Source organism: Chiloscyllium plagiosum, unplaced genomic scaffold (genome assembly GCF_037043375.1).
Source record: "Chiloscyllium plagiosum isolate Xiang-an unplaced genomic scaffold, Cpla_swu_hap1 HiC_scaffold_29, whole genome shotgun sequence".
Taxonomy (NCBI): domain Eukaryota; kingdom Metazoa; phylum Chordata; class Chondrichthyes; order Orectolobiformes; family Hemiscylliidae; genus Chiloscyllium; species Chiloscyllium plagiosum.
Window position 1 is genome coordinate 5,399,133 of NW_028270167.1, and position 24,682 is coordinate 5,423,814.

At 39.7% G+C, this 24,682-nt stretch overlaps 1 protein-coding gene across 2 annotated transcripts in view; it reads right to left on the reverse strand.

Annotated features, from left to right (window-relative positions):
• sorl1 (sortilin-related receptor, L(DLR class) A repeats containing) overlaps positions 1-24,682 on the reverse strand; it is a 201,599-nt gene that overhangs the window by 134,814 nt on the left and 42,103 nt on the right. For both annotated transcript variants that reach the window (XM_043676454.2, XM_043676455.2), the window contains exon 2: positions 13,978-14,094. In XM_043676454.2, coding sequence (XP_043532389.2) covers positions 13,978-14,094 — 117 coding nt within the window. The remainder of the gene's footprint in view (positions 1-13,977; positions 14,095-24,682) is intronic.

Below are 24,682 nucleotides of genomic sequence, written 5' to 3' on the forward strand. Positions count from 1 at the left end.
AAAAACGCCATCCCATTCTCCCAATTCCTTCGTCTCCGCCGCATCTGCTCCCAGGAGGACCAGTTCAAAATACGTACAACACAGATGGCCTCCTTCTTCAAGGACCGCAATTTCCCCCCCGACGTGGTCGACGGTGCCCTCCACCGCATCTCCTCCACTTCCCGCTCCCCCGCCCTTGAGCCCAGCCCCTCCAACCGCCACCAGGACAGAACCCCACTGGTCCTCACCTACCACCCCACCAATCTCCATGTACAGCGCATCATCCGCCGTCACTTCCGCCACCTCCAAACAGACCCCAGCACCAAGGATATATTTCCCTCCCCTCCCCTATCAGCTTTCCGTAGAGACCACTCCCTCCGCGACTCCCTTGTCAGATCCACACCCCCCACCGACCCAACCTCCACTCCCGGCACCTTCCCTTGCAACCGCAGGAGGTGCAACACTTGCGCCCACACCTCCCCCCTCACTTCTCTCCAAGGCCCCAAAGGAAACTTCCATATCCGCCACAGATTCACCTGCACCTCCACCCACATCATCTACTGCATCCGCTGCAGCCGGTGTGGCCTCCTCTATATTGGGGAGACAGGCCGCCTACTTGCGGAACGATTCAGAGAGCACCTCTGGGCCACCCGGACGAACCAACCTAACCACCCTGTAGCACAGCATTTCAACTCCCCCTCCCACTCCACCGAGGATATGCAGGTCATTGGACTCATCCACCGCCAAACCACAACAACGCGACGGTCGGAGGAGGAGCGTCTTATCTTCCGACTGGGAACCCTCCAACCGCAGGGGATGAACTTGGACTTCACCAGTTTCTTGATCCCCCCCTCCCCCCACCTTGTCTCAGCCGAATCCCTCCAGCCCGGCACCGCCTTCCTGACCTGCAGTCTTCTTCTTGACCTCTCCGCCTCCATCCTATTCCGACCTATCACCCTCACCTTGACCTCTTTCCACCTATCACATTTCCAACGCCCCTCCTCCAAGTCCCTCCTCCCTACCTTTTATCTTCTCCTGCTGAACACTCTCTGCTCATTCCTGAAGAAGGGCCTGTGCCCGAAACGTCGAATCACCTGTTCCCTGGATGCTGCCTGACCTGCTGTGCTGTTCCAGCAATAAAGTTTCAACAATGACCGTATCACGCCTTCCAAGTTCCACATTCTCTATATTAATCACTTACTCCCCTACTTTTGACCCCTCCAAAAAAAAAATCACAAAACAAATTATATTTAGGCAATGCCTCTAAATTGTTTCGAAACACTTCACAGCCAGAAATGGCACTGCTCTGATGTAGGAAAGCTGCAGCCAATTTGTATGGAACATTTTCTGAAAAACAACAGCAGGTCCTAATTTAACAAAAAAAGGGATAAACATTGAATACAATATCACATGAATGTATCTGCTCTTCAAAATAGTGTCACAGGATCTTCTGCGTCCACCCGAAGGGCAGAAAATTCAAATCTGAAATTGAAACTAAGACTAAAAGAGCAAAGAAAAACACAAGAAACTAAAGAAAAACAAAAACAAAAACAGAAAATGTATGTCTTAATATCCACACACAATCTGGGGGAAGGAAGTCAAGGGGAAGTCTTTTCCAGGGGAGGGCGGGGGGGGTGGAGAGGGCATAGGTTTAGTGTGAGAAAGGAAAGATACAAAAAAGGGACCTAAGGGGCAACTTTTTCACAGAGGGTGGTGTGTGTATGGAATGAGCTGCCAGAGGAAGTGGTGGAGGTTGGTACAATTACAGCATTTAAAAGGCATCTGGATGGGTATGTGAATAGGAAGGGGTTGGAGGGGTATGAGCCAAGTGCTGGCAAATGGGACTAGATTAGGTTAGGCTATCTGGTCGGCATGCACAAGTTGGACCAAAAGGTCTGTTTCTGTGCCGTACATCTTTATGACTGAGGAGAAAAATGAAATTGGTATCTGAAAGTGAAGTCAATCCTAACATTAAAAATGAAAAGTAATATGAGAGTAATTGTTACATTGGTTTTTTTTTAAGGGCGGCATGGTGGCTTAGTGGTTAGCACTGCTGCCTCACAGCACCAGGGTCCCAGGTTCAATTCCAGCCTCGGGCAACTGTGTGTGTGGAGTTTGCACATTCTCCCTGTGTCTGCGTGAGTTTCCTCCGGGTGCTCCGGTTTCCACCCAAAGTCGAAAGATGTGCAGGTCAGGTGAATTGGCCATGGTAAATTGCCCAAAATGTTAGGTGTATTAGTCAGAGGGAAATGGGTCTGGGTGGGTTACTCTTCGGAGGGTCAGTGCGAACTGGTTGGGCCAAAGGGCCTGTTTCCACACTGTAGGGAATCTAATAAAGTGTATAGAAAAAGGATTTTCCCATTTTAGATTACTTGATACACAAGCTAGTTAACACTTGCTCAGCTGTACTATTTTAACAAACAAAAGATTTCCACTGGCTACATAAATGCAAAGTTGTGTTAGTCTTCAAAACGATCTCAAGTTATTAGAAAGACCCAATGGCTATCAAACTCTTTTACAGCAGAGACTTATCTATTCAACCCCATCCAGTGTATGGCAAGAAAGAGAAATAGCACTGAAATTATCACTCATCGCCCAACTCTAAGGAAAATTTTAAAACACATGAAGTACAAAATGGAATGTTTAAAACTAAACTACTTTTGAAACAAAAAAAAAAAGAGTTGCTCATGATAAAAGTTCGGAGTAAAGATGATCATGAGGTGAATATAGAAACTTACCAGGAGGTCAGAATCTAGCTTAAAACAAACTGAACATGGCTATGGTAAAGCCACTTCATGCTGTCATTAATCATGATGAAAATATATAGTCATCTATGACAATTAACTGCACTTTCCTACCAAAATTCTGTTTGCACCTACAAATATATGTCACTTTCTGCACCAACTGCAGCAAAACTAAAATACTAGTGACTAGTTTTAATGGAAGCACCTCTACTTCACTATGTGCACTGCTTTATTGGAAAGTTTTGTTTTCAGATCAGAGCACTTTCAAGATATGGAAATGTGGAAGCAAAGAAGGTTTTTGAAATGTACGCCTGTGGGAAAGTAACTTTTTTGTGCAGTTTCATACATGCATCAGTAGAATAGCCATACCACAAGCTGGCAGTACCTTACTACACCCTCTCCTCACATCCAATTCATTAATAAATCTGCTCTTAGTCAACACAAAGCAATGCAAAGTGTTTTGAATAAAGGGATGGTGGTCTTGGCAAAACCAAATACAGACTTACATGAAGTGGTCAGTGAGAAGTGTACCAGATTTCATTGCATGACGTCTAAGTGGAATTTTAAAATAATTTTCTGAAAACAAATTGATCTAAATTATACCTTCATTCTAAATGACATCTTGGTATCTAACATTGTTTAATAATAGACAAAGAAGGACCTTGGATGATTTATTACATTAAGGAGCTACATAAATACAAAATTGTGAACTTTTATTTAAATCTACATGTTGAATAGCTTGTTGATTAATACAAAAAATATTGCTGAACTTCTTCAAAACTATATCCTTCACTGCAACACTTAATTCAGCGGTTGTTAAAACACCTTGGGAGATTTTGAAATCATACAAGCTGTTATATAAATGCAAAACTTTATTTTCCACTTCATGGGTGAGGCAGTGGAAGTTTAAAAGTCTACATCTGTCATAATACAATTTTAAGGCAAAATTAACCAGCATACAGCTTTAAAACGGAGACAAAGAGTGCATGCACACACAAGAGATCAGGAACATAGACAAGGATTGATTTATTTCCTTGCATCTTTGCGTGAGGTTTATAAAAATACCATTGGGATTATTTAGGGCCCACTGTGACCTTAACCTGGCAAACTATGCTGCAAAAAAAAACAATTACTGTAACTTGGAAACAGAGCCCTAAGGAACGTACATGCAGCAAGGGGATACCTTTGGTGGTTCAGCCTTCAACATCTCTGGAAATGTAAACAAAAGCTTTTGCAGCCATGCAAACAGGCAAGTTGGTCGATTTATTTAAGCATAGAAGTAATAATAAACATATTGTGATTTCTCCAAATCTGCAGTTAGGATTCCCTATGTTTCAGTGATAGTGTGGATGCAAGATGCAGATTAAAGAACCCCCAGGTTTTGCCTTATTTAAAAAAGCATGCTTTATTAACAATTTAATGCTTATGTAAATTAAAATAAAACTTCATTCCTTGAATAACCAAAATTATTTATGCGCATAAGCAGTAAAATCAGACCAGACAACATACTATTGTAAGCCATTTAATTCTGCAAATTGAAAGTGTCAATCAGCTATTTCAATGTTGTGGCTTCTATTTTTTTGTCTGGTCCATGAAAAATTGATTATTCCAAACTATAATAATATAATTTGGTTTAGCATATGGGGAAAATTTTAAGTCTGGTCTGTGCACAGAAAACAGCCAAGTTTGCATGCAATCTTGTACCCCACCTGTTATTTTTTCTCTTGATTAAAAGTAAATGGAGACTAAAATCAGACAAAGCGTGAAAAATAAGATCAGGCAGTCAACCCAATCCAGTCAGTGAATTTCCTCTGGGCAGGTTAGATTGAAACTATTCCCCAGAAATTACTGCCATTAGTTTAGAAAGACAAGCAGAAAATGGAACAGGAATGTGTGACCAAAATTTTACGCTTTATCACATTAATTATCAGCTTAAGTTTTACATATGGAGAGAGGGAGGGAAGAAATCTAATAATGGTATGAAGGGTTACAAACAGCAATTAGGTTTATGAACTAATTATTTTAAACCACAATTTGCAGAAACTGCAATTCGCCCTAGATTTTTGAAAAAATATGACTCAAAATATTTAACTATTGAAGGACAAAAACAATGTCGAATAATCTTCTATATCACCTTTGAAACCTCTCTCTTCAATTCATTTACCGGAGTGTAAGACTGTTCATCAAGTTACAGATAGTCTTCCATTCTACTCCACTTCCAAGAGCCAGTTGAACCCTTGCAAGAAACATGCCTTGGCAATATGACCACTTTAGTATTAACATGGGTAAATCTGCTCAACAGTCACCTACTTCCAGTCAATTAGATTTAAGAGGACAACCAGTCATTTCATTTGCAGTCAACACATACTCTCTCTTCTCTATGCTGCACTGGTATGACCAACATGCAATGCCACAACAAATCCAATGTCATGCAAAGCAGCCTTTCTGAACAAAATCTTCACCTCTGACATTCTGATGATTAGAGAGTTACTTTTAGAGTAATTTTCAGGTCAGTGTTACTCCCATTTAAGCCTCCTAACAAAATGTGAATTTACTGCAGGGCATTTTAAGGCTTTTCATTAGCAAAACAAAGGGGTGTGACCATTATTACCTTGCAGAATGTACCAATGGAAATATTTTCTAATTAACCTGTTCAGAAATGCTATTACGGATCTCAGGAGCAGATAAGAGATGAACCCAGGTCTCCTGGCTCCAAGTAGGGACATTACCATTGTGCCACTACAGCCCGAAAGGGAAACATTACACAAATGAAATACTTGTTGTCTTTACCCTTGTAATATTAAAGTTCAGATCTATGATTCCCAATTTAGACCTCAACTGGGCAAAGCATGCGCACAGCTGAAGATGCAGCACATTATCCAGCTTCAATACTGACCTCAAGAGCTTCAAACCCTTACTATAGATTAGATTAGATACTCTACAGTATAATGCACCTAACACTACGGACAATTTAGCACGGCCAATTCACCTAACCTGCACATCTTTGGACTGTGGGAGGAAACCCTCGTGGACAAGGGGAGAATGTGCAAGCTCCACACAGACAGTCTCCCAAGGCAGGAATTGAACCCGGGTCCCTGATGCGGTGAGGCAGCACTGCTAACCACTGAGCCATCCCACTTTCCCAGAGGCAGGGGTTACTGTATGTATAATTGGTGGAAAATCAGCTGCTGGAAGGTTGGAAGGTCACATTATGACAAGAAAACACATCAGTACAACTTGAGAGGGTGTTGCTGGAAAAGCCCAGCAGGTCAAGCAGCATCCGAAGAGCAGAAGATTCCTGATGAAGGGCTTATGCCCGAAACATTGATTCTCCTCCTCCTTGGGTGCTGCCTGACTTACTGAGCTTTTCTAGCAATAGTCTCAACTCCGACCTCCAGCATCTGCAGTCCTCACTTTCTCCTACATCAGTACAACTCCCCATCAAGTTGAACTTTATCAAAGTATAATACTAGCAGAGCAGTCAGCATCCTGAACGTTAATCTAAATTTTTTCTTACACTAGGCTTCTGAATTACTGTAATAAAGTGGTCAAGTTCCCCAGTTTCCATTTCTTCTGGTCTTAACTAATAACTTATTAGCACATCCTGAATCTTAATTATCTTGAATTTCTCTCAATTGTGCTTCCCACTATGGCATATTATTATTATTTTCACTATTTAACCAACACTGCACAGATGTACCTTTAAATGTATAACATGAACAAACACTTTCGCTCTGTTAATATTACTTTGTCATTGTATGACTAGAGTATTTAGGCTCCATGAAACATCTGCTCAATGTACCACTCAATATTTACACTCAAGTGTAGGAAATCCATGCTCAGTAATTATGAGCCAAGTTAGAAAATAGCATTTTGTGAGCCTGCAGAAATTTAACAAAAGGAAACCAATTACAGTAGTGCCAGCTGAGCAAGAAGCTGGAGTGTGGAGTCAGGTGTGACACTTCAGAGATTTGCTGGGATAAACAAGGATGAATCTTTCTTTTTGATGTTTGTAGTGAAATCGTTCCAATAGTTCATGTCAAGTATAATAAACATATTTCTTTTGTCAGCCTCATGAATATGTTCAGTGATTTATTTTGCAGGACAAAAAGATCAAACAAAAACTTATGGTCTATCAAGCCAGGTTTCACTCCATGATCCAAGCTGTCCAGTCTTACTATCAGTTGGGTTTATAACACTACACTTTATTGGTTGCTGCACGGACGTACTGAGGTCATGAAATCTCCACAGAAGTGATAGTATTTCTTTAAATAGAACTGAAGAAGATTTCTCGCTCTCATTTTCCAGATCATTGATTTGTTTTCACATTATAGAACAGTCATTGGAGAATATTCTGTTATCATAAATTGTGCAGATAGGCGGCTGCCAGTGAGTTAAAAAAAGTGTTTTTTCCCTCATTTCCAAGATATTACCATTACCTATCACATTATGAAGAAAGTGGAATGATTGAGAATGAGACGGCACAGATTTTATACAATTAACAAAGAAGCAATGGAGACATAAGGAGAAACGTTTTGTTGCAGTGAATGGTTAAGATCTGGAATAGGCTGCCTGACAGTGAGTGTGGTGGAACCTGGTTCAAAGCATTCATAAAGGAATGGAATTATTATCTGCAATAAGAGAAGGTGGTGCAGGATCCAGGAAGGTGATTGAGCAGTGGCATTAGGTCAATTGCTTTTTCAGACAACCAACGCAGACACAAAAGGAGCTGAATGGTCTCCTCTGTGCTTGAACATTTTCATGATTCTGTGAAAATTGTCACGCCATACTGGGCACAGCATGCTAGAAATTAAGGCCCCACTACTCCCAGGGTCGTCACAAAAGTATGAAGCTTTTTTCAAAAGTACAGAGAATTCCCCAATTTATGACTTTTAGATCCAAATTAACAAAACAAGGTTCAGCTTTTTTGTATTTAACAAGAATTATTATTTAATACAAATAAATAAATTCTAGCTACAGAAAAATAAATTCTAACCACAGGTATACTCTTATAAACAGTCAACATATAACTCTACTGGTTAAAACATACACATAAGACACTTGGCTGGACATGACTGGCAAACTGGGAAAGCAATTCAATGTCCCTATCTGCAGGGTCATTGAGATGATCCCCTGGCTTGCCTCTCTTTGACAGCTCTTCTCCATGTATTTTCTGCAGCCTGCAGGAGGCACTGAGCAACTGATTCACAACTTATAAAGTCTCTGACATATTGGTTAAAAGCAACAGCGTACAGAAACTGGCGAGGGAAAAAAAAGACAGACACTAGGCAAGAGAAAGGACACCACTTCCCTATTCGACGTCTAAAGGCATTTGGCCTATCTCATTCTCATAAAAGTTATTCAACTACCTGCAAATTAATCTCATGGTTGTTGGCAGACAGAAGGTTTTTGTTAGTAACAACTGGTCATCACAACACAGATTTATCAACTATTTGTCACTGGCTGAATCTCATTTTGTACACACTCCCTGGTGCCAATTTGCACCCCCTCCCCCAAACATCCCCTTGACAGCCCACAGTTGAACAAATAAAAGTGTAAAACAGCACTTACAACAACTGCTGGCAGCTTGATTTAATAAACTGTAGCAATACCTTTCTTAATCCTTGATTTTTAAAGATAGCCCTTTTCCTATTTCAGTCCACAATCAAAAATACAGAATTTTGTTTTTAAAAATTGCTTTACAAGATCTTGTTAAAAGAAATTGGGGCAAGATAGTGACGAAATAAGACAGAGGGACAGATTCCAGATACATGATTTGTCTTGTTAAAAATTGTTTTTCGCAAGCAAACCTGTGAGTTCCTGTAATCCTGTACTATTACATTATTCAGAATTTCACTGCTTATGGAGGGGGGGGGGGGGGGGGGGGGGGGGCAGAAAATAGTAAATAAAACTCAGGACTACAATGCCTGTGGATGATGCTTAGGTTTTCCAGTCTGGCAAAATGAAGTGCAGCAACATAAGCATTATATTTATTTCATTTCAAGGACAGAATAATTATGGAACTTTAACTTTTTGATTGAATAACAGTTCTAAACGTTGTGCTTTGGGAAAATTCATTAAACACTACAGTACATGTTAAATGCCGAGAACTCCCAACTACTGCTGTTTATCCTCAACTTATTTCAATTAAGATTGCCCACATAAAAATATGGACCCACACAGGAAGCTCCCAGTACAGCAATCCACTTATTTCTGACACAGCTTTTCCAAATTCGGCCACAAAGTTATTTCAGTGGCGTTCCAATCTGCCACACATGAAACACAGTATAATATTCAGCTTTCTCTTCATTCAATACCACCCAATTTCACCCCTTTCTTCCTAATTTTATTTTAAAAAGGTCCAATTTTTAAAATTTGAATGTCAGAAATGAATTTAATGCTTCCCAACTCTCTACCTCCAAGTCTCCACAAACGTGTTAATAAGTTGCTACATTTGGCACTATCACGTGGTGCAGTAGAAACTGGGTCAAACTACACTGAGTAGGAACATGCAATTAGCAGTCCTCATCAACTCAACCACATTCAAAAGGACAACACTGGTAAGAATGCTTATTGCCAAGTTTTTAACTGGCACATTGCTGAAAATCGTGATAAGCTAACCTACGTCAACAATGTTAATTAAGCTCCTTTACTAAATTCATACAAATAATTATTCTTTTGGGTCTGTGTTGTAAGCTGTCTACATTAGAGTTGTCTCTCTATGGAATTTAAATGTTTCACATAATCCACTACAGCAGTTTTACTTTGCATTAGTCCTCTCAAGTACAATCAACAGCTTTCAGTAAATTGCTACTTATTTTCTTTCACCTCATTTGACAAGGACAATGGATAAATAAAATTACTTCACACAGAGCAAGATTGCTAATTTCTTCTACATTCATACCTATACATTCTATTTTTACAGCTGTACCATTGTCTACTTGGCATGAAGATTGAATTTCTTCTTGAAGTTTTACTTCCATCAGGTCAAGTCAGAATTATAAAAGCGGTTTAAACTTACAAGATTGTTAGCGGAGGTGCAATGGAAAATACTGGGTTGGTGACTAAGTATTTAAAATATTAAATATATAAACAAAATGTAAACTTCTCTGAAAATTATACACATGGCGTAGCACAATCTTGACCTGATAGTCGAGATGGAGGAATGAATAGGGATTTATACATATGGAGAACATATTGACAGCTAAAACAATTTACAATGCAGAAAACCAATCTACGGCTGTTGAATAGATTTCCAAAGTAGTATTTGATGACAATTTGCAAATTTTTTGAATTATTCTTGTCAAATTACCTGTAATTTGCGACAATCAATTAGAATAATTTATACTATAAAATTGAGCATTTTATGAGACTTTGTTATGCTAACAACGCTGTATAAATGGAAGTTATTATGCAGAAATAAAAATCTGCTCTGGATTTCTGAGGAGATACTTTGACAGACATTTAAAAGTTTTGGAACAAGCCCTAAAAATTGCAACAAAGCACAGTTAGGTAAGGCATCAAGCTGAGAACTGTAACCATCAGAGAGAGTCATAGATATCTACAGCATGTAGAGGCGCCCTTCGGCCCATTGCCAATCCACACTGGTCAAAAACAGCCACCATTTTCCAGCACTTGGCCTATAACCCTGCATGCTTCCATATTGCAAGTGTACTTCAAAATACTTTTTTGATGTCTGATGTTTTCTGCCCTTCCCGCCCTTACAGTTAGTTCCAGATACCCCATTCCCTGGATGAAAAGGTTTTTCCTCACATCCACTCTAACCCTCCTGCACCTTCCCTTGATGGAGGAATCAATAGCTTGGGGGCATAGGTGACAAGGTAGCTCAGTGGTTAGCACTGCTGCTGCACAGCACCAGGGACCTGGGTTTGATTCCTGCCTCGGGCAACTATATGTATGGAGTTTGCACATTCTCCCAGTGTCTGCACGAGTTTCCTCCGGGTGCTCCAGTTTCCTCCCACAATACAAACGACATGAAGGTCATGTGAATTGGCCACGCTCAATTGTCCATAGTGTTAAGTGCATTAGTCAGGGTAGGAAAAGGAGTCTGGGTGGGTTACTCGTCAGAGGGTCAGTATGGACTTGTTGGGCTGAAGGGCCTGTTTCCATACTGTAGGGAATCTAATCTAAATTTAAAGGGTAAAAAGTCTTTTCCTGCCTACCTTGCCTACACCCCATAGAATTTTGCACATCTTAATCATGTCTCCTCTCAGGATCCTTTGCACCGAGGCAAACAATGCCAGTCTGTCCAAGTGAAAATAGCAAATGCTGGACATCACCGCTGGTCAGACACTACCCATGGAGACAGACCCAATCTCTCTTCACAACTAAACATAAATTAAACTCTCCAGCCCAGGCAACATACTGGTACATCTCCTCTAAACCCTCTCCAGTGCGATCACAAACATTCCAGCTGTGGCCTTACCAATGTTTTATGCAGCTCCAGCATAAACTCCCTGTGCTGAAACGTCATTCCTCAGCTAAAAAAAAGTATCCCTTATGCCTTCTTATTTACATTATTTACCTGTCCTGATATCTTGAAGAATCACTGCACGTGTACATTAAGGTTGCTTTGATTCTCAGATCCTACCATTCACCATTATATTCCCTCGATTTGTTGTCCTGCCAAAATGCATCACCTACTTTTATGGACCACGCCAGACCCACTCAAAACATCTCAAGAAAGTAGCCCAAACCGTAACTTTGCTTTTCAGCAGGTATAACGCAGATATTCTAGGAGGGATGCAGTTGGTCAAACCACAGTTTTAAACAAAACAGAATTTATTTACAAGATTACTGAATGAAACACAAAGGAAAGTGAACAGAATAACAAATAACTTAAACCTATCCAAAAACCCGGCAAATTATACCAACTTAATGATGCTGCTTCCGATACTTGCAACAAACCCCACAAACAACCCTTGGCAAAACGCCAGGTCTGACAGGAGTGAAGTCAACTACCAGCATGGGCCTGCTTCATTGGGTCCAGCAGCTTTAAAACACTACTATGTTAAAACCAAACGAAAGCAAATCAAACCAGAGATAAGCTGAGCTGGGAGCACTAGCCACTCCTTTTTCATTGTACAAGAGTTTTGTTTAAAAACTTGAAAGCCTTTTACTGAGGCAGTATCTGTTAGCTATCATCAAACTGGCCCTAAAACCTGTTCAAATCTAGACCTTTTGGAGTCTGTATCTTTTATGAATTCTCTGGAAAAAAAAGCCAAGGACAACATAACCTTGTTAAATGAGCATCATCACAGCAACACTGATCCCTGTGGAAGCCCACTGGACCCAATCTTCCAGTCAGAAATAATTCTCTCAAACATCACCCTCTGCTTCCTAACACTTGACCAATGTGTTGCCAAATTTGCCAAATTTATTTGGATGCCCTGGGCTCTTATGTTTGCTATCAGTCTCCCATGCAGACCCTTATCAAAAGCTTTGCTAAATCAAGTAGATTATCAAAAGCGAACCCTAATCTACGCATCTGGTCACCTCTTTGAAAAATTCAATCAAGGTGGTCGGACAAGACCCCACCCCCACACTGTAAACTTAACAAAAAGTATGTGACTGTCCTTGATTAGTTGCTAATCTCTCTCTAAATGCAGATTAATTCTGTCCCTCAAGGTGCTTCAAATAGTTTCCCCACCAGTGAGGTTAGCCTGATTAGCCTGTAGTTTCTGGTTTATCCCGAGCTCCCTTCTTGAATAATGATATCATATTGGCTGTTCTCTAGCATCTCTCCTGTGACTAGAGAGGAAGTGAAATTTTTGCCTGTCCTAGGTCCTCCCTTGCTACACTGTTGAGAACAGCAGCAGTGCGAAAACAAAAAACAATCTATCCAACCTGGAAGCAACTGCTGAGACATTCATGCACCAAATTAAGTGAATCAATACCACTACACTCAGTTAACCAGATCATTTATGGAAAGAACAAAATTTACCTGAATACAATTAAGTTCTTATTGCTCCAACCTCTGAAAAGAGTAAGGGTTTATAGCACAAGTATCATAATCTTAAGTTAAGAATGAATTGAACTTTTAAAAAAAAATGTACTGCTCAAAGCCTTGCTGGGGTCAGGCCCATCATCATTTATTGTCTCTCACTACTTCCTCTTGAAAAAAGAAGTGATAAGCAATCTTACAGAGTCACAAAGATGTACAGCATGGAAACAGACCGCTCAGTCCAACGCATCCATGCTGACCAGATATCCTATATCTAATCCCAATTGCCAGTATTTGGCCCATATCCTTCTAAACCCTTCCTATTCATATACCCATCCAGATGCCTTCTAAATGTCATAATTGTACCAGCCTCCACCACTTCCTCGGGCAGCTCATTCCATACACACCACCACTTGCTGCATGAAAACATTACCCCTTTAGGTCCCTTTTAAATCTTTCCCTCTCACCTTAAAGCTTTGTCCTCTAGTTCTGGACTCCCCTACCCCTGGGAAAAAGAATTGGTCTATTTACCCTATCCATGTCCCTCATGATTTTAAACCTCTATACGGTCACCCTTCAGTCTCCGACACTCCAGAGAAAACAGCCCCAGCCTGTTCAGCCTCTCCCTATATATAGCTCAAGTCCTCCACCCCTGGCAATATTCTTGTCTTGCTGAGTCACGGCAGGCTGTACTCCATCTCCATATCTAGTACTGCTACTCGTTCCATGCTCTGCATGAAACAAAAACATGATATTCTGTAAAAATCTCAGTTAATATTCCTATTTTGTAAAAGGTCAATCACAGGCTGTAGCATTTCAGGAAAGGCCAGCATCTATTGCCCATCTATCATTGCCATTTATGACTTCAACCCCAAGTAGTTTGCTAGGACAATCCTAAGGGCAGCTAAAAGCAACCACACTGCTATGGGTCTGGAATCAAATATGGACCAGACAGGTCACGGGAAGCAGATTTTTTGCCTGCAAAAGGACACTAACAAACCAGATAGGAATTTACAACAATGTACACACAAAGCATATTTTACATATAAATGCATACAAAAATGCCTTATTTGAAGCTTTAAATCGATTTTACTAAAATTGGGGCAACTTGTTACATTTAACATTGGAACAAATGCCAACAACTGATAAATAATATATTTATCACAGGATAGTTTTGTTTTGTTTTAAAGAATCCAGAAAATCTGCATGAACTTCCACATCTTAAGCGTGGTACTTGGCAACATAAGCCATCTTGATATACATAAGTGACATTTTAAACATTTCACTTACAGCACTAGTGTGAGGTCCCTGCAAAATCGGACTGTCCCGGGCAAGTGCCACGATCACATTGCTCTTTTCTCCAGCCCAGTGAACAACCATTTGATTGTGTGAATCATTGAGGTTCACCTACAATAAAATCATGATGTATCATTAATAGTCAGTCAGTCACTAAAAATACCACAATTAATAATTCACAAAATAAAGCAAATAGAATAGCATTACTTCTTGCAAGGGAAACTGAACCAAAAAACTGGGAGGTTATGCTTCAGTTGTACGTAGTATTGGTCAGGCCACAAATGAAGTAATGTGCACAATAATGGTCTCCTTACTTAAGGATGGATGCAAATGTGTTGGAAGCAGTTCAGAAAAGATTACTGGATTATTACTGAAATAAGCAGATTATCTAATCAAGAAAGAGTAGACAGGCTCAGTTTAAATCTGCTGAGATGAGTTGAGAAGAGATGACTTTATTAAAGTATACAAGATTGTGAAGGGTCTTGACAACGGAATGTAGGTTTCCTCTTCAATGAGGATCTAGAACTAGGGGGTAACTGCTTCAAAAGAAAAAGAAGTTGACCATTTAAAGACAGATAAGGATTTTTCTTTTTCCCCTTTCAGAGGGTCTTTTTAGGAACTTCATTGCTCAAAAATGTGATGGCAACAAGTCCTTGAATATTTCTAAAGAAAGCAATAGATGGATTTTTGATAAGCAACAAGTGAAAACGCAGGAAAATGGAGTAATTAGATCAGCGAAGGTCTTATTGACTAGTGAAGTAGGTTCAACAGGCCAAGCAATCTATTGGGCTTCTATTATGTACACATTTAATGAGGGTCTTAAAAAAATTAAGCAGTTGCATCAGAAGTCCCCTTACAAATATTCAGATGTCAACACCAGCATGCAAACACAAAACAAGGTCAATGGATAGCTTACTTTATAATACTCCAAACCTATTTTCACTACAGAAATTGATGCAATATTTGCCATTTCACATGGAAAATTTATTTTATATTACAGCATTAAAAATGGTCGCACGCTGCATTCAGAAGACAAAACAAAAAAGGCTGTGGAAGACAATGTCTGAGCAACGAAGTCACTATAGCAATGAATGCAAGCATTTTCTGCCCAGAATTCTAACTAGCAAACTGCAATCTTACATAATTGCAAATCACTGATTAAATTAACGGTTAACCAAAGTGAATCTTATTGTTCTGCTCGCAGAAATGTGAAAATCTATTAAAATGCACAGATTGTTCCACCACCTGTCTTTTTCTATTCACCATAAAAACAATTTTGAGACAGCCGAGGGTTATGAAGAGCAGTCAATGCAAGATTTGTTTTTTGTCCTGATTATATTGATATACATCAAATTTGGACTTCTATAATAACCTGGTTAGAGAGAGGGATATTTAGTGTGACATAGGTGAGACTTTCCCCACTCAAGATTTTTTAACGGTGAGGAGAAGGATTAAAATTCAAGACAGCACAAAATTTGAAAAGCTTTGAACATAAGGCTGAAGACATTGAACAGGTACTGCGAGGAATGCAAGCATCGAGTGGATCTAGAAAAAGGAATAACAGGCTTTTCCGGAAGAGCAGACATTTGGTAGCACCCTCACTTTGCAGTCAGAAGCTCATGAATTCAACCCCACTACGCACTCAAGCACATTAGGTCAGGCTGCTGTTTCAGTGAGAGGGACTTTTGCAATGGTAGCCCAAGATCAAAACTTGTGCCATTACACAATTCCATACGTTTTGTTTTATTTCTGGAACATGAACTCTGCAAAACAGGGATGAAGAATTCTGAAAAACTATCTAGTGTTTTCCAAAAGGCACTTCCCCAAGGTCATGAGTAAACTATTACATTTTATTTGTTTCATGCTTTGGAATACTGAAACAACTTTTCATCTTTAAACATGGAAACAAATGTCCATTCAAAATGTGAAATAAAAACCAAAAGAACTGCAGATGCTGTAAATTAGAAACAAAAATCAGAAGTTGCTGGAAAAGCTCAGCAAGTCTGGCAGTATCTGTGGAGAGAGATCAGAGGTTCTGAGGAAGGGTCACTGGTCCTGAAACATTAACTCTGCTCTCTCCATAGATGCTGCCAGACCTGCTGAGCTTTTCCAGTAACTTGTGCCCATTGAAAATGTTGTTTGTCTTCCAATATATTCCCACTCAGGAATAATCTTTAAATGCAAGACAGACATCTTAAAATGCTTTACGAATAGAAGACCATGGATGCACATTTGAACATTCACCATTTGAAATTTACACAAAATAAAATTAAAAATTAGAAATAAATGTTTGTCACATTTCCTCAAAAATGCCTGCCCCCCAAAAAACAGAATTCCTTTTTCAGTGTTGCATTCTTCCCTATGGGATTTTCCTACAGCTGGATTCCTTCCAACAATTGTGTATTAAAAATGTTTCACAGCCCAGTGGCTCAGTGGTTAGCACTGCTGCCTCACAGCGCCAGGGACCCGGGTTTGTTTGCAGCTGTGGGCGACTGTTGTGTGGAGTTTGCACATTGTCACCGTGTCTGCGTGGATTTCCTCCCACGGTCCAAAGATGTGCAGGGCAGGTGAATTGGCCATGCTAAATTGCCCAGAGTGTTCAGGGATATGTAGGTTAGGTGCATTAGTCAGGGGTAAGTGGAGGATAACAGGGTATGGGAATGGGTCTGGTTGGGTTACTGTTCAGAGGATTGGTGTGGACTTGTTGGGCCGAAGGGCCTGTTTCTACACTGTAGGGATTCAATGATTCTAATCCAGAAATCTTTCATATTTAATTCTTGTTCCTCTCTACTTCCTTTGCCTATCCACCCACACCACAATACACATCAGAAAATGTTAAACACGGCCAATATTTTAGATTTTTAGATGAAAATACTTTGACTTCTCCAAGTTAAATTGGCAAACAAGGACCTAGTCGTCATGATGATGGAGGAAGTGACAATCATTAACTAATGCTGGCTGGAAAGCCTACTGAAGCTGCTCTAACGTTTTTAGATCGTTACCCACACTCTGCAGTGAGTGAATAACACAATCCCATTTTTGCTTAATTTCTTCATAGGCTATGGGCACCACTGGCTGGGCCAGCATTTATTGCCCATCCTTAATTACCGAAAGGGGGTTTAAGAGTCAACCATACATTGTTGTGGGACTGGAATCACATATGTACAGGAGGTATAAGATGACAGATTTCCTTCCCTAAAAAGACGTTAGTAACCCAATTGGGTTTTTAAACAACAAAGATCAGCAGCAGTTATGTGGTCAGCATTAGGTTAGCTTTTGTTTATTCTGGACTTTTATTAAATTTAAGTTTTACCATCTGCCTCATTGTTGAATTTGAACCCATGACTCCACAACATTACCCTGGGGCTCTGGATTACGAGTCCAATGTCATTACCACTGCATCACTGCCTCTCCATTTGCTGTTCAAAATTACACAGTGAGAACTGAACTAAGAAAAGAATTACAGGTGGCCTATAAGAACATAAGCAAGCTGTGTACAGCTTTCAGATCTGTAGGATATCTGTAGGATATTCTGTAGGATACACTTTAGACGGCAGTATCATGCTGCTGTGCAGTAAGTTTAAAAATTGAATATTTTGAAAGGTTAATTCTCAGAAAACAGCCAGTGTCTTTGCTTAACTCTGTCAAGTCAGATCCCTAGTAGAAGGCTGTTTGTCCAGTGTTAGGATTAGACTCAACTGTGATACACCCAAATAGCACAATAACCCAATTAACACCTCAGGTTAAAAAAAAGTAAAAACCTCAGGTATCATAAACTATTTTACACAGTCAGTAAAATAATGCACTTCTTCAGGAGAATAAAGATTGGTAGTGGCAGAGCATTAATCGCTTTTGTAAAGTGGCAAGCAATTAGCACATGGCAGGAACCCATTAATAAAAACGATCATTTTTAAAAACTCTGCATTATGATTTCAGCTAAGGGATAAATTTCCAATAGGGCATGAGGAACTGCTCCTTTGGAAAATGCCTCCCACATTTTACAAACAAATACATTTATTTAAAATAAAAAAAATCACTCACTATGCTCATCTTGCTAGCCAAAAATTGTAAAATGAGAATGACACCATAGATAATTCTGGTAGGGCCACCACCTTACATTTAGGAAGCACGTCCATTAGAATTCTGCTTTGATAAGGTAGTGAAAACTCGAATGGCTGGTCGTTAGAACAAACATGCCAATGAAACAAATGCTCCCAATACTGTGCTATTGGGAATTTTAGCTCCCCCATGAAGTAAAGCTGGTTTCCAGTTCAACCTATCCCACTAAAGGAAAAATAAAAGAAAGATAGTAAAACTGCTTCTCAAGGATTTGCTGGCAGTTTAGTTTCAGCGATCCTTCATTGGAAAGAACTCTTGGTTTATATTGTAATGACAAAAACCACAGACTGAATTGGCCTCTTGAGGAATACCATTTCATCAATTTATTGTAGTTAAGTGGTATAGGTTATCGGTACTGAAAACCAATACTCCCAGTGGAGTTTTTAACAATTGGGGAAAAAAAAAAGAGGAGATATTTGAAGATGGAATCTCTCCGAAGTCAGTCACTCGCACAGTTGGACAGCTTTTCTCCCAAATGTTTTACTCCGGGACTTGAAAATGGCTTATTTTGGATTTTGGTGTATTGTATTTTGGAATTTTTAAAAAATGCTAAAAAAGAATGCTAACTAGCAAATCTGGATTCTTCATTTGGGTAAAACACAAAAACTTTTAAACTGAAAAATTACAAGGTACTTTGGGAAGGATAACCAATTCAAAAGCTTATTACTTGAACTCCTTCAGACTATCTCAATTAACAGTTAAAACCATGTAATTTTCAGACTTAAACACTGATTAAAGATAGCTGTCGGGCTAAAACGAAGGAAACTGTAGAAGTTGATCTCAGATGTTATCAAACTGCTTTTGCTTTAGACACTATCAACAGTGAAACATGTGAAAAGCAGCCAATTTACAAGACCAAATTGAAAGAAGATCAAGGTGTTAACAATAGAACTAATCTATCCCAAAGAAAAATAAATTTGTTCAGAGTCTTAAGTTGCATGCATTTCTCTCTTCTCTGTAAACTGTTTGTGTTTTACTGTCAGAACATTTTAAAGCCTCAATTAATCTTCATCTCAATTACTCTGAAGAACATAAGTTCAAAAAAATACTTGTACAAATTCTGATGAAAAAAGTCAGACCTGCTGAGTATTTCCAGCATCTTGTGTTTCAGACTTACAGCATCTGCATTTTACTTTTTATGGAATTGTCTAAATTATTTAGAAGTGCTAATATTGCCAGACCGTAAAATATAAATATCAGTCAACAGGTTAGCTTATTTGTGCGATTATTCACCACTCCAGGAATAGACTTTGATGGTGTATTGTTTGTGAAATTTAAATAGATGATTTTTAAAAATACATTCACAGGATGTGGGGGTTACTGACTAAGCCAGAGGGCCATTGAGAGTCAACTACATTTGCTGTGAGTCCAGAGTCACATGTAGGCCAGACCATGTGAGGGTAGCAGATTTCCTTCCCTGAAGGAGATTAGTGAGTCAGAAGGGGTTTTCAGACAATCGGCAATGGCTTCATGGTCATTAGTAGATTCTTATTACGCTCTATCAAAAAAAAATGGAATTATGAGAATATAACATTGTGATGAAAAAATGCTTATTTGATCCACAAAAAATATGAATCGTAGTCATGACTAAAATGGACATATCAGATTAAAAAGAAGTGAAAACAAAAAAAAACTTTATACTATCTGTAGACTTTAAATTGTTGGTTGATGTCCCAGGCCAATAGTGCATATTAGGATTGCGACGTCTGGCTCTCCATTGAAGGTGAGATTCTTTACCTCAAAATATTGCCCAATGGTTATAAAAGTAGTACCTGCCAAGGTGATTGAATAGAGTAATCTTGCTTTGCTTTGGCTGATTGCTTATGGAGGTTTTGGTTAACTTTTCCAATTTCTTTTCTTCCCTTAAGAGTATCCATGAAACTCACCATTTTTTCATTTCAACATATTTGATTCAGCATCAATTTCTATCAGGATTGGATGATTATATAGTGTATAGCTTAGTGAAAAAAGGTACTGAAACCGTATTGTAATGTTTAAAAGGGGAAAAAAAATCATTACAGAACTTTCTGAAGACAATAACTATAAAATAAACACAGAAAAGTAGTGAATGGAAGTGCAAATCGGAAGGGCTTTGAAAGCAAATGTCAAATTTGATAAATCTACTGTGATTCTTGAAAAAAAAAAGGTAGTGAGCAAAACAATGATATATTGTGTTCTTAGATATTAACAAGACTTTGCTGATGTCACGAAGATTAGAACAGAAAGCAAAAATGGTGGGGGGGAAAAGAGACAGGCTATTATTTGAAGTCTGAGAAATCAATAGGATAATATAAAGCTGCACCAACATGAAAGAAGCTGGTTTGTCAACTCCTTAGAGATCAGAGTTCAGGTTACTATAAGATTACAAAAGGTACAAATTAGAATTTGTTGCAAGGGCAGTATTGTTGACATTTACATACCAGCTCACTTTTTATTTATTCATGAGATGACGGTGTTGTTCCCTAGGCCCGCATTTAATGACCCAAAGGGCAATTAAAGTCAACCATATTGCTGTGGAGTCACATGTAGGCCAGACGAAGTTACGGATGGCAGCTTCCTCCCCTAAAAAGGTATTACTGAATCATAGAATCATAGAGATGTACAGCATGGAAACAGACCTTTCGGTCCAACTTGTCCATGCCGACCAGATATCCCAACCCAATCTAGTCCCAACTGCCAGCACCTGGCCCATATCCCTCCAAACTCTTCCTATTCATATACCCATCCAAATGCCTCTTAAATGTTGCAATTGTACCAGCCTCCACCACTTGAAAAAGTTGCGAAAAAGTTTTTCCCTTAGGTCCCTTTTATATCTCTCCTCTCTCACCCTAAACCTATGCCCTCTAGTTCTGGACTCGCCCACCCCAGGGAAAAGACTCTGTCTATTTATCCTATCCATGACCCTCATAATTTTGTAAACCTCTATAAAGGTCACCCCTCAGCCTCCGACACTCCAGGGAAAACAGCCCCAGCCTGTTCAGCCTCTCCCCATAGCTCAAATCTTCCAAGCCAGGCAACATCCTTGTAAATCTTTTCTGAACCCTTTCAAGTTTCACAACATCTTTCCAATAGGAAGGAGACCAGAATTGTATGCAATATTCCAACAGTGGCCTAACCAATGTCCTGTACAGCCACAAAGTGACCTCCCAACTCCTGTACTTAATATACTGACCAATAAAAGCAAGCATACCAAACGCCTTCTTCACTATCCTATCTACCTGCGACTCCACTTTCAAGAAGCTATGAACCTGCACTCCAAGGTCTCTTTGTTCAGCAACCCTCCCTCGGACCTTACCATTAAGTGTATAAGTCCTGCTAAGATTTCCTTTCCCAAAATGCAGCACCTCGCATTTATCGGAATTAAACTCCATCTGCCACTTCTCGGCCCATCTGGTCAAGATCCTGTAGTAATCTGAGGTAACCTTCTTCGCTGGGAGAAAGTGAGGACTGCAGATGCTGGAGATCAGAGCTTAAAAATGTGTTGCTGGAAAAGCGCAGCAGGTCAGGCAGCATCAAAGGAACAGGAGAATCGACGTTTCGGGCATAAGCCCTTCTTCAGGAATTCCTGAAGAAGGGCTTACGCCCGAAACATCAATTCTCCTGTTCCTTTGATGCTGTCTGACCTTCTGCGCTTTTCCAGCAACACATTTTTATGCTCTAACCTTCTTCGCTGTCCACTACACCTCCAATTTTGGTGTCATCTGCAAACTTACTAACTGTACTTCTTATGCTTGCATCCAAATCATTTATGTAAATAACAAAAAGTAGAGGACTCAGCACCAATCCTTGTGGCACTCCACGGGTCACAGCCCTCCAGTCTGAAAAACAACCCACCACTACTACCCTCTGTCTTCTACCTTTGAGCCAGTTCTGTATCCAAATGGCTAGTTCTCCCTTTATTCCGGGGAACCTTGTAGAACGCCTTACTGAAGTCCATATAGATCACATCTACCCCTTTGCCCTCATCAATCCTCTTTGTTACTTCCTCAAAAAACTCAATCAAGTTTGTGAGACATGACTTCCCATTCACAAAGCCATGTTGACTATCCCTAATCAGTCCTTGCCTTTCCAAATACATGTACATCCTGTCCCTCAGGATTCCCTCCAACAACTTGCCCAACATTGACGTCAGGCTCACTGTTCTATAGTTTCCTGGCTTGTCCTTACTACCCTCCTTAAAAAAAAAGCAGCACCACGTTAGCCAACCTCCAGTCTTCCACACCTTACCTGTGACTATCAATGATACAAATATCTCAGCAAGAGGCCCAGCAATCACTTCTCTTGCTACCGACAGAGTTCTCGGTTACACCGGATCAGGTCCTGGGGATTTATTTACCTTTTCAAGACATCCAGCACTTCCTTCTCTGTAATATGGACATTTTGCAAGGTGTCACCATTTATTTCACTACTTTCTATATCTTCCATATCCTTTTTTCACAGTAAATACTGATGCAAAATACTTGTTTAGTATCTCCCCCATTTTCTGAGGCTCGACACAAAGGCTGCCTTGCTGATCTTTGAGGGGCCCTATTTTCTCCCTAGTTATCCTTTTGTCCGTAATGTATTTGTAAAAGCCGTTGGATTCTCCTTAACTCTATTTGCCAAAGCTATTTCATGTCCCCTTTTTGCCCTCCTGATTTCCCTCTTAGAGTATAATGGCAGTAGGGAGTATACTTAAGGATTCACTCAATCTATCCTGCCTATACCTTACATATGCTTCCTTCTTTTTTTTTAACCAAACCCTCAATTTCTTTAGTCATCCAGCATTCCCTATACCTACCAGCCTTTCCTTTCACCCTGACAGGAATATACTTTCTCTGGATTCTCGTTATCTCATTTCTGAAGGCTTCCCATTTTCCAGCCGTCCCTTTACCTGCAAACATCTGCCCCCAATCAGCTTTCGAAAGTCCTTGCCTAATACCGTCAAAACTGGCCTTTCTTCAATTTAGAACTTCAACTTTTGGATCTGGTCTATCCTTTTCCATCACGATTTCAAATCTAATAGAATTATGGTCGCTGGCCCCAAAGTGCTCCCCCACTGACACCTCAGTCACCTGCCCTGCCTTATTTCCCAAGAGTATGTCAAGTTTTGCATCTTCTCTAGTAGGTACATCCACATGCTGAATCAGAAAATTTTCTTGTACACACTTAAATTCCTCTCCATCTAAACCCTTAATACTATGGCAGTCCCAGCCTATGTTTGGAAAGTTAAAATCCTCTACCATAACCACATACGCTCCTACATACGTCATCATTAGACTGTTAATCTCATATTTTAAAAAAATCAAATTCCCCCGTCTGCTGTATGAACTGTTGCTCATAATAAAGAGGATGTTGACACCAGCCTTCAAACACAGGAAACTTCTGGGCCCATTTGGTCTAATGTGGAAGAGAAACCCACTTTATACTTTAACTAGAAGAAGTCTCTTGTAGATATTTGAAATCAACCTGTTCAGAGATGTCATTACACCTCAGGAGTAGGTGGGTCCTAAACTATAGCCATCTGTTTCAGAGATAGGGAAACAACCACTACCCAACAAGAACCTCAAAAGTCTCTCACAGTTAACGTACAGTTGATGCATGTTAGCAACTACTTAGAGCTTACAGTGAGATAATTGTGACAGAGACAAGATGCTAGGTTCCACTTCTTCAAGATCCTAAGTTAGTCTGATTACAAGTCTATAATGACATCATAATATTATGGCACTCTTTTTAGACTCATATGCAAGAAAACAAAGTTAATTTCTAACATGGACGTTAAATCTTCATCCCTCTTGAAACAGGAATAGAATTACATCCAGAAGTGAGAGTGACAAGTACCAAGTGACAAATAAAAAGGTTGATAAATCCAAAGAAGTGCTGAGAAGCAAGCAAAAGTAAAACTTATATTATTCTGTGACCTAATTTGCTGGTCAAAGGAAATAAGTGCAATAAATGTATCCCAGTTTAAATTGTTGTAGATTTGAAAATCAAACAACTAAGGGAGTAAAAAGACAAGTGTCCATAATCTCAGGAAATTATCAACTCTCGTTTGGTGTACAATTCTCTTCTCCATAAAGAAAATACCAAAGGATAAGTAAAGAAGAACTAAACAGACATTACATAACTTCATGTTTGTTTATAAACTATGACAATGTTTGAATGAGAGTCAAAATCAACACCAGAAAATTAAAGTCCTTTAAAGTACCTACAAATTATTAGGAAATTGATCAGTTTTTAAAATAAAGTGAACCTGTAAATAGACACTAGGTGCAGGAGCAGGCCATTTGGCCGTTCGAGCCAGCACCACCATTCATTATGATCATGGCTGATCATCCTCAATCAGTATCCTGTTCCTGCCTTATCCCCATAACCCTTGATTCCACTATCTTTAAGAGCTCTATCCATCTTTCTTGAAAGTATCCAAAGACTTGGCCTCCACTGCCTTCTGGGGCAGAGCTTTCCACACACCCACCACTCTCTGGGTGAAGAAGTTTCTCCTCAACTCTGTTCTAAATGACCTACCCCTTATTTTTAAACTGTGTCCTCTGGTTCTGGACTCGCCCATCAGCGGAAACATGCTTCCTGCCTCCAAAGTGTT